The sequence below is a fragment of the Ailuropoda melanoleuca genome, chromosome 10 (assembly GCF_002007445.2).
Source record: "Ailuropoda melanoleuca isolate Jingjing chromosome 10, ASM200744v2, whole genome shotgun sequence".
In the NCBI taxonomy this organism is placed as follows: domain Eukaryota; kingdom Metazoa; phylum Chordata; class Mammalia; order Carnivora; family Ursidae; genus Ailuropoda; species Ailuropoda melanoleuca.
In genome coordinates, this window is record NC_048227.1 from 73,270,872 (window position 1) to 73,282,112 (window position 11,241).

Genomic DNA, 11,241 nt, shown 5'->3' on the forward strand with positions numbered 1-11,241 from the left:
TGCCAGATGTAGAACAGTGGGAAGCTTTGATAAGGAGAGCAGGATTTTTAAACAAAAGCCGGACATGGGTAATTACCCTGACACTGAACTGAGGCCCCTTATATTCAGCACTGTCATTTACCTTTCATTTTACTCTCTACTGATTACAAGAAAGAGAATCTACCCACTGTTTTTCTCTTCCATCTCTTTGCCTTCTTCCTCTCAGCTTATGTAAGAATGTATATCATAGCTTTAATCCGTCTCAAGAATACAGGAGTGAGTCTTTCTTGACAGTTAGATGAGCATTGTTCGTTTGGTGGCTTTCACTATGATGAGAGCATCATTGGTTTTCACTTATCATAGAATAAGTTTCATGAGCCATTTGTACTCAGTTGTTTGCAATGAAACTGCTATTTTGTATAAACTACTGTCACTCTGAGAGTATAAATGACTTAAGGTTAATACTAGTGAGGTAGAAGAAATCATTATCTCATTATCAGGAACTGTCGTTAAGTAAAAAAGGACAACTTAAACCTGACCCGTAATTATAATAGAAGTCATTTGGATTTCTTATGAATGGCTGTAGACTTCTATAGCTTTATCCCCAAACTGACACTTTTCTAGGGGATATCTCTTGTTTTTAAGTGGTAATTTTATATTAATGATTATCCTCAGATATTTTCATCAAAATTTGGGGGATTCGATAAAAGTAACTTTTTTGGCAGTAAAAGGACACAGTGAGAGAGAACTTTGACGTTAGTCAGAATGTGGATGGGGGTGGTGTGAGAGGTGAAGCAGGGGGTTGTTTATAGTAGAGGTTGGGATTGGGGGGATCCAGTCTATAGTAGAGTGTGGGGCGGGGTAAGGAAGTTGAGGAAACTCATACCCGATAACTCCCTTTTTCTCTCTAAAGAAGGTTGTAAGTTTTTGCTGGGAGTGAATAAATGTATTAATGTAAGGTCTTGAGGACAGGTGAAATTTATTAAAGGTTTTATGAGAAATGAGAAACAAAACTGTCTTTTAATGATTTTTACATTCATGTACTTCTCATATTTTTGTATATTTTCTTTCTGACATGATTACATGTTCCCTGAGGGGAAAGCCCTGGCTTTTATCACTTAGCATGTATTTATGGGACCATTTGTATAAGGTGATGAGGCTAAACTGAGGAAGTCATGGTCCTTATCCTTAGATACCTTGCACAGTAAGAGAAATGGTCACCCAACCCGTTCCAGCCTTATGTGTTTGGTTCTGTAGTGATCTGGGCAAGGTGCTTTGTGAACACCAGAGATCATCTACCTGAGAAAATGGTGTTCAAGTCAAGAGAGGAAGCAAAGATACAGAGGCATGAGAGGGGTTGTGGAGCATTCGGAGACCCCTAGACATTTTAGCATGACTGAAATACTAAGTATTTAGAGGGAGGAATGATTGGAAGCGAAGTTGAACCCCAAAGAGTGCCTACTACTGAAGGTTTTTACGTACCAAAGAACTTCAAGTTTATCTTTTTGGTGATGGCAAGCCGTGAGGGATATTAGTTAGGAGAGTGGCAGAAGTTGGTGTTTTATGCAGGCAAGGTTGAGTTGCGGAGAGATATCTGTGGTACAAGGGTGGAGGCGCCTGGCATGGTCATGCAAAGATGACCAAGGTAGAATTGGCGATTGTAGAGGAGTTAATAGAATTGAGAGTTTTTGGGAAGGTAGATATGACAGGACTTGATGTCTGATTGGATAATTGGGCTGAGGGTGACAGGAGTTAAGATAACTTCCAGAAATCTGTCTTGAGAAAAATTGAGTGGATGGTAGTCTTTTTATAATGTTTTTCTCCTTTCCCCGCTCCTCCTGAAGCACTTGGCGCAGCGCTGCTTTCCTGGGCTACTGCTCTTGCAGTCTCCCAGCTGCTTTCCCTGCTTCTGCACTTTCCCCTGCCATTGTATTTCCTACACAGTAGCCAGAGTGTCCTTTAGAATGTGCATAGGTAACCTCTTACCTGTGATCTCATGGCACATTGGTAGTACATCTGACTCCAGAATGTAGATAGATATTGAAGCTCCCCTGCTTAAAAGTCATCAAGGACTTTCCATAAGCTTCAAGGCCAGCCTTGGGTCTATTTCTGGCACATCTCTCCCATTTTATTGTGTGTCACCTTTACTTTTGTTGACCGAGTCTTAGCCACCCTGGCCTGTCTTCAGTTTCCAGAGTGTATTTCTCTCTTTCTAGTCTCAGGGTTTTCTAACATTGTGTTTCCTCTCTCCTTGTGTTCCTTGTAGTGTTTTCTTCCCCTCTCTTTCTATAAGTTATTTCCTCTTAGTTCTCAGATAAATATTACTTCTTAGGGAAGCCTTTTTTTGTCCATGCTCTTCACCCCATCTAGCTAGCTGTCTCATATTCTTATGGTAACCTTTTCTTCCCAGTGTTTAATCGCAGTTAGTAAGTTTATGTTTGGGTATATGTTCTTTAATGTCTGTCTTCCACTAGCATATAAGCTCTGTGAATTCACAGATCTTGACGGTTTTGCTCAACTCAACAAATACTTAGGGGATGAATAGTAACTGTTCCCAGATTATTTGGGGCCCTCTGGAATAAAAACAATCAAGTTCAATGATATTTAAATCATCTTTTTGAAGGAAGAGTAGGAACAGATAGTTATGGCTCACTAAAAGTTTTCTGTTTGAAAGTGCACAGAATTTTGTCATTACCCTGACATTGCTCTGAAAAAATCAATGTTATGAAAACATTTGAGTCCCATGGTACCTAGGCCTCATTTCTAATGAGAAGCAAACCAAAAAGGCAGTCGAATCACTATATTGTGGAAAATCATAACACCTTCCCTCTGTTTAGGGAGGAGATGATAATGAAGAATGGCAACTTTCTGGGAGAAAACAGTAATTAGAAGGCTAGTTTAACCAAGTGGAGTTCTTAATGAAGAATCTTTAGTTCCTTTAAAGTCTGAGCAGTTTATGATGCTCAGTTTGAGAAACAGTCTTTCATGTCTGTATTCTCACAGTATAATTCAGGGTGTCATTAGTTCCATTTAAAGTATCTGCTTCAAATGTTACTGCAAAACATACAATTTTGTTTCTTTTCTAGAGAATTTATTCCCATTGAGATTAAAAATTATTAAATTGTTAAGTGGCTGAAGTACTTTCCTTCTAATGTCTTCTTTTTGATGTAGAGTTGTAAAAATAATTGAATAAGGATGAACTTGAACAAAGTCTAGTTTATCTACTTTTTCTTTCTTTGATTAGAGAATAATTTGTAGTTCTAGGTTGGACATGGATGACAGTGAATACTTTAGAGTCACCAAGGTAGATTTGTATTTGTATATTTCCACATCATTCTTTAAAAATGAAATGGCGTGAATAAGTGCTAATGTTTCATGGAGGAAGATGGCTGTCTTGGTCATGCTGGTGCTCTGTGAGTCTAGACGTTTACAGCAAGCAGGACTCAAAAACAGTGAGGGATCGACTGTCCTTGAAACCGTCCTTAACCCACATCAGGGAATACCGTAAAGAAGGATTTATCTACTTCAGCCAGCAGAGGGCAGTGTACACATAAGAGTACACTACCAATTGTTAGGCTTCCTTTGGTTTCTTTGGCAAGTATGTTAAAATTCCTCGAGTGGTTTATGTTTAGAATTAGCAGTACTGATAGGACAGGAAATTGGCTGGGTGGGACAGTGGTTAAAGGCGTTCTGTCTAAAAGCTTGGATCAGAAATATGTGCTACCATAATGTTGCTGTTCTGTGAGGAATGTCCTCTAACTGTCAAACTCCATTTTGAATGACCCACTAATCTATCATGTGGGAAGTTAACTCTTTAACTATTGTTTTGATATAATTTCTACTAAAAAAAACGAAGTTCAATGGAAAAAGCATGGGTTCCAAAGTCTGACCTAGGCCATAATTCTGCAAATGCTGTTTACTGGCTGTGTGATCTGTGGCAAATTACTTAAATTCGTTCAGTTTCCATTTCCTTATCTGCAAAATTTACATAATGATCTGCTAGGAAAAGATACGGAAGATAATTGACTTTTGTTAAGCATATAGTTGTAAGTATAAGTTGCTTTCTTGAATCAGAACTTATTTCTTGTCACATTTATGCTATTTATCTTACAAAGTTAAGTGATAGGTTTGAAAGCAGTATAATTCCATTATATAGCCATCTGAGGCTAGTACAAATTTTCCTGCAGAAACTCTGTTATAAAAAATGATATGTTCAATAAAGGGTTAATATCCAAAATATATAAAGAATTTATAAAGCTCAACACCAGAAAAAAAGCAACCTGATTAAAAAATGGACAAAGGACCTGAATAGACGTTTTTCCAAGGAGTACATGCAGATGGCCAACAGACACATGAAAAGATGCTCAACATCACTAATCATCAGGGAAATACAAATCAAAACCACAATGAGATGTCACCTCACACCAGTCAGAATGGCTAGTATCAAAATGATAAGAAATAGCAAATGGTGGCAAGGATGTGGAGAAACAGGAGTCCTCGTTCACTGTTGGTGGGAATGTAAATTGGTGCAAGCGCTGTGGAAAACAGTATAGAAAACGGTAATTTTCCTCAAAAATTAAAAATGGGAATATCGTAGGATCCAATAATTCCACTACTGAGTATTTACCCAAAAAGATTAAAAACATGAATTCGAAAAGTTATATGCACGTCTATGTTTACTGCAGCATTATTTACAATAGCCAAGACATAGAAATAACCCAAGACTCTGTCAATCGATGAATGAATATGCAGCCATAAAAAAGGATGCACTTTTTGCCATTTGTGACAATATGGATGGACCTAGAGGATATTATGCTAAGTGAAATCAGACAGAGAAAGGCAAACCCTATATGATTTCACCTAGCTGTGGAACCTAAAAAACGAATAAACAAACTGACTCTTAAATACAGAGAACAAACTGACCGGTTACCAGAGGGGAAGTGGGTGGGAGGGTTGAGCAAAATAGGTGAAGAGGATTAAGAGGTACAAACTTGTATTTATAAAATAAATAGGTGATGGCAATGAAGACATGTATAGCATAGGGAGTATAGTCAATAATATTGTTGTGTGGTGACTGATGGTAATAGACACTTATTGTGGTGAGCATTGAGTAATGTATAAAATTGTTGAATCACTATGTTGTTCACCTGAAACTAATATAACACTGTATATCCACTATACTTCAGTAATAAAAATTTTTTAAATAGTGAGTGTCTAAGAAATAGTGTAATCAATAATCTTAATATTTTATTCACAACTCCTTAACTACTAACATGCTCCAAAATGTAAACTGATAGTTATGAAATTTGGGAAAGATAGTCTGTAATCGTTCACTGCCATGGTTTTCTCTCTGGGCATTTCCTAATTCTTTGTGTATTTTTATTTTCCATGAAATACTTTCTTGCTTACTGAGAATTGGTAGAACTCAGGTCTTAGGATACATAGATGATACAATGATTGATAGTGATAGACAGATTTGGGATGTGTTAGGGAGACCAGCGGTCAAACACTGGGGCAAGCTTGAGTTATGAGGGACATCAGGGGTTGTGTTGCTTGAGGATACTCTTCTCCTTTTAGGTAAACACTTTGGTCTTCGAGATACGGAGTCGAAAAAAAAGTCTGCAGATATTCTTGGTTGAGATGGGCAGGGAATGTGAATAGAGAGGAGTCATGAAAAGGTGATGAAAAATATGTTGAGTTGAATATCATCATCTCAAGTGTGAGCCCTGATAAACTAAAGATAGGATGAAAGAAAAAAGAAAAAAACATATCAAGTTTGCCATTTTCTTCAGCATCAAGATAACATAAATTCTGAACAGTTGCAAATAGATTTCATATGGAAAGGGTATATTTCAAATGTGTATCATTCTTAGGTGTATGATAGTTACATGTATGACATGTATGTGATAATGTGTGGTAGACCACAGATAATACTGAATGTTTCATGTGGAACATTTTATGAACCATGATGTTTTCACTTGGATGAAAATGGTAGCTGACATTCCTGGAGTGTCTCGCTTACCCTGAAACAGGACTTAACACTGCTAGGTAATGGAGCAGCTCTTGCCAGATCTCTGACTGCACAAGAGATTTGGAGCTTTTGGTTTTTCCAGGAGTTTTTGTTATGAATGTCTTATTTCACAATCAGCCTTGTAGAAGAAGGCATTCCAGCACGGCACCCAAACACATACCTCACACTGATTATTCTGTACTCCCTGAGAGATAAAGAAAATAGGAATCTTTTTCCTCCCAGAGGTTGCATCTCTAAGGCTATAGCCTTTCCTAACTTCTTCTAGGAGCATATATTTCTCTGCCTTTAGGTCCCTATACCACTGAGCACATGGTCTGGTAGGGGCTTATTTTGCTTTTACTCTGAATTCTTTGGAAGTCTTGAGGTCTAGACTACTCAGATAAATATACCATAGGTAGTACATATTTTCTTTTCTTTTTTTTTTTTTACGATTTTAATTATTTGAGAGAGCAATAGAGCATGAGCAGGGTGGAAGGGCAGAGGGAGAGGGAGAAGCAGACTCCCCACTGAGCAGGGAGCCCAACTTGGGGCTCGATCCCCACATCCCAGGATCATGACCTGAGCCGAAGGCAGACACTTAACCAACTGAGCCACCCAGGTGCCCCGGTAGTACATGTTTTCTTGATAACCATTAATTAGCATAGGTTTTAATTATTACTTTTGGGTTTTCCAGGCTCCTGCTGTTCATTTCCAGTCTGTTCCTCTGATCGTCATATTTTCTGCTATTTATCACCAGTTTGTCCTATTTATGTCCTTTAGTTCAAAGACAAGCTATTTTGTTAAGCTGTCTCTTTGGTCTGTGAGGAAGCTTATGTCCCATTGTGTTCAGCTTTTGTATCCTACTTCTGCTTCCCTCTGCGAGCTGTGTAGTTGGCAGCGTAGATGGTCTAGACCCACTAGCAACTGAGCCTGAGTTGGTCTCCAGCCTGTCCGCAGCTGTCTTACTCTAAGCCTGCGTGCTGGAATCTGTCATCTCTTCTTCACCCCTTTAGCTCCAGAACATTCCCTGAAGTAGTCCACAGTGCATTTCGACATAGAGGTGATCATGCATGGCCTGGAGCCCTCACAGGGAGAAGAGAAGACAGAAGGCAGAGCTGGGAAGGACCTCACTGCTTGGCGGTGTTGTGATTCCTCCTATGTGAGAGAGGAAATGGAGAGGACATTCAGCAAACTGATGTGCAGTTGAATCTGACTCCCAGACAGTAAGGGGAAAGCCTCAGAATTGGGGAGAGTTTGAACCCATTTGAATTTTAGCCAGAAATGCTGGCATATTAGATTTGCATTTGAACAAGTTGAGTTTAGTCTCAGTAAGGAAAATAGACTGGAGAGGGAGCCACTGAAGGCATGGCAACTGGCTGTTTGGGGGAGAAAGGCAAGGAGAGATGAGGAAGCTGGAACTCTACTGCTGGCATTGTGGGCAAAGAGAAGTGGATTTGAGACATTTAGGCTGCAGAATGGAAGATTTGAGGTCTGACTCAATGGGAGATGAAAAGGTAGAGGCATTCGAGCCAGGCTGATTTCGATGACGAGGTGGAGAATGGCGCACGGAGCTGTGAGAAGTAGAGCAGCAGGAGAGATGTTGGCATCTGGACAGAGCTCTGAATGTAACCAAGTACCGACATTTCTGCCAGGATTAAGCTAACATAGCTCAGGACGGGGACATGTTTTCTGGAGATCTTATCTGGTATAAGGACAGAAGTTAGAATACCTGGAGGAGCACATTGCTGGCATATCCCATCCTTTCAGCTGACTCTTCAGTCAGACTTCTGTTGAAAGTTGAAATGCATAAGCCAAGGTTAAATGCTGGATTGTTCTATATTGCTGCTGAGTAGTCCTGAGATGTGGACCAGACTGGAGTCCTCTAAAGTCAACGTTACTCCTAGGGTTATGGTATCCCTCAGGCATCCTTGTGGCTCCCTAGAGATCCCCCTGGTATAAAAATTTTGTGTCATTGAAATAATCCTCTTAGTTGCTAGAACTAAGTTAGTAGTACTTGAGATCCAGTTCTGTTGCTTTGTGGGTAGGCAACTCAGCTATCAAAGCCTTAGTTTATCACCTGAATCCCCAGAGGTGCTCCTTCTTGAGTTGAGGGAAAAGTTAGCTCTTTTGGAGAAACCTTCATTATGTTGCAGTTGAGAGTATGATATCAGGGGTCAATTAAACCTGTGCTTAAATCCTAGCTGTGTCACTTACCAGCTGTGCTCTCTTGGGCCCATACTCTTTAATTCCTCATCTGTAAGGGGTGCTAGTAGTACTTATCTCTTAGAGCTGATGAGTTTATATAGGACAGTTGTATAGTTTTGGATCCATAATGAATACCTAGAGAATGCCACCTTTCATTTGGTATTCTTTAATCATATACCTATGGGTTGATCAGATTAGATTTATCTTTTATCTTTTGGAAGTTATATAGCCTGAAGTTTGTAACCATTGGCATGTTCTTGTGTGCTTGCAGGAGTATATAACATACTTAGTGTCATAAAATTTAAGTAGTATCTTTTAAATTTTGTACTCTACCTTTATTTTCATGGTTTATTTTTTTAATGGCATGATTGTAAGAAGCAATACAGCACGAAGGTTAAGAGCTCAGTTTCTGGAGATGTATTTATATCTTGGCTTTTTTATTCAAGAGTTGCGTGACCGTGGGCAAGCTAGTTAACCTTTCTGTGCCTCAGTTTCCTCATCTGTAAAATGGAGACAATTAGAGTGCTGTTTTTATACTGTCATTGTAAGGATTGAATGAATCCATGTATATAAAGTACTTGGAACAGTGCCTGGTACATACGTACGTAGCCCTGTACCTGTTATTGGGTCATATAGTTAAAGTGCCTCAGGCATGGTAGTTTTTTCTCCCTGCACCGAGAAAACAGATGTTGTTACTTCTTACAGTCTGTAGGGTAGTATTTTTCTTTTCACTAATTCTCTTTCTGAACTTGCTGAGGTACTCATCAAATGGCGAGATAGCAGGCACAGCAGGAGTATGGGAAAGGGGTTCCAGTCCAAGGTGGTGGGCTGACAATGCAGGTTGACCTGTGTTCTTCCTGAGACCATGAAAAAGATAATGAAACTCACAAGAGAATGAAGACTTCACAGGAGAGAAAGCAAGAGAGATGAACCAACAAAATTCTTAGGAACGGAAAGTAGAATCCTGTGGATAATTGAAATGGAACGCAGGCTGCAACATGGAATGGTAGAAGGGGGCCACAGGGAAGCCCTTTTTTTCTTTTTTTTGTAACGAATCAGGAAATCTGGGCACGTTTAATTTGTATTTTGTATTTTTTTTTAATCTGTGGCAAATAGTTTCTGAATAAACAAATCAGCCAATGTAATTCTATTTTGGCTACACCTAGCTTTTATTAAGAATTAGATATGAGGAAAAGGACGAAGATATTCATCTCATACAGGAATAAGGAGAAATGTAAAAATATTTTGAAGATTGCTGTATTCCAGATATATTTGTAGATACCATTTTGATACTGAAACCGGGATAAAAAATTAGGCTTTGTATTTTCTAATTGTGTCTTTACATCTTTCTCAAAATCACATCAACTTGCATGCAGTGGAATCTGAATTTACAGAAGTTCATTGGAAGTGAGATTTTATTTCCAATTCGATTTTTTTCACAGTTTGAGATGGCTAGTGAAATTAGATGAGAAGCTCATCAGCCCTCAGTTTTCTAAGGTGAAGTAGAACATTGTAACCCAGATCTACATTTGCAGTGCCCGCACATCAGTCCGAGCCCTGGCCCTTCCATGTCTTTTGACGTCTGAAGGTGTGGAAGTCACTTGTTTAGCCTCTTCATCTACTGTGGTTACTTAAAGCTGCCAGGAATAGATTATTTCATGAACTGAATATGGATATACCTCCAAACAGTTTTATTTCTCTGTATGATGTCATACAAAGTCATACAAAAGCAATCGCTTGTTTTTAAATATCTTTGGATTGGAAGTTTCCTTGTGTGAGGATTTTTACAGTCACTGGTGATTTCAGTTTGTGCTGAACTAGGAATCAGAAGATGCACGTGGTTGTCTCGACTTGTGTTGCCCGGAGTGCTTCTCTTTGTCCTCTCTGGATTTCTGTTTTCCCAGCACATAGTATTTGTTCTCTCTGTGCAAAGGATTGTTGTGTGGATCACACGAGGTGAAGCACCTGAAAACACTTTTGGATACGCAAGCATGATACAGATAGAGTATTTGTAATTCAGATAATAAAGAAAAACGTACACCAGAGGGCGGGATTTTGCTTAAAGTAAATGACTGCTCTGGTTTCCTGCTAACTAAAGAAGTAACTCAGACATCTTTGTTTTCTATATTTTCCAACCAACCAGAACCGGGACCAGTATTCACATCTGTTAAGTGATCACTTTCTACCATACCAAGGTCATAATTCCTTCCGCGAGAAATATTTCAGTGGCGTTACAAAAAGAATTGCCAAGGAAGAGAAATCTAGCCAAGAGTGAAAATTAAGATTTTGACATTGGAAAGAGTAAGGATTTAACAGAAAAGACATCTGGATGTGAACTTCCATGTATGATACAGATAACATACTGTTTTAAATAATTTTATATAATGAAATAAATGCGACAAAGTAAATTCAACAGTTCTTTTACAATTAGCTTTGTTTTATAGATCATTTTGTTGTATGTGGTCTTTGGAACCTTATTTAATTTATATTTGTACTTTCAAGTATTATGGAAATTGAAAACAGTTATATTTTTGGTAATTAATTTGGAAGGGGAACTGATATTGTTGACTCTTTAAACAGATACCTGCCGAATATGTTACAAGCAGTTAACTAACCATGGTTAAGAATTTATTCATTCAGTAGGTTCATTTATTTGATTTCTGATTGTAATTGATTTATGGTGCCACTAATAAAGGTTACTGAGGATTCCTAAAATGGTGTTGTATTCGCTGCTTTTCATGGGGGATGTGATAAAGGAAATGAATTTTTATTTATAAATTCCAGACTAGTATGTAATGACAGTGATAATGGTAAGGAGGAGAAAGGCTAGGACCTAGCAACCTGAAAAACTCCCCAACTCCTTGAGGCCTGTCCACATCTGAAGCTCGTCTGTACCTTGGACTTGCTGCTGCATTCCTAGACCTTGACTGTCGGTCGGTCAAGTTAACTACCCACAATTTTTGGTTTAGAAAGTAACCGATAGTTAAGAGCAGTAACAACAACACAAATCCTTGATGGTTCCCTAATGGTATTAAGCCTAATCAGAG

At 38.7% G+C, this 11,241-nt stretch overlaps 1 protein-coding gene across 7 annotated transcripts in view; it reads left to right on the forward strand.

The window, feature by feature from the left end:
• The window catches only part of TRMT11 (tRNA methyltransferase 11 homolog), a 63,484-nt gene extending 52,575 nt beyond the window's left edge, over positions 1-10,909 (forward strand). For all 7 annotated transcript variants that reach the window (XM_034669092.1, XM_002915134.4, XM_011219592.3 and 4 more), the window contains one exon: positions 10,338-10,909. In XM_034669092.1, the coding sequence (XP_034524983.1) occupies positions 10,338-10,469 (132 nt within the window). In that variant the 3' untranslated portion in view covers positions 10,470-10,909. The remainder of the gene's footprint in view (positions 1-10,337) is intronic.
• The last annotated feature ends 332 nt before the right edge of the window (positions 10,910-11,241 follow it).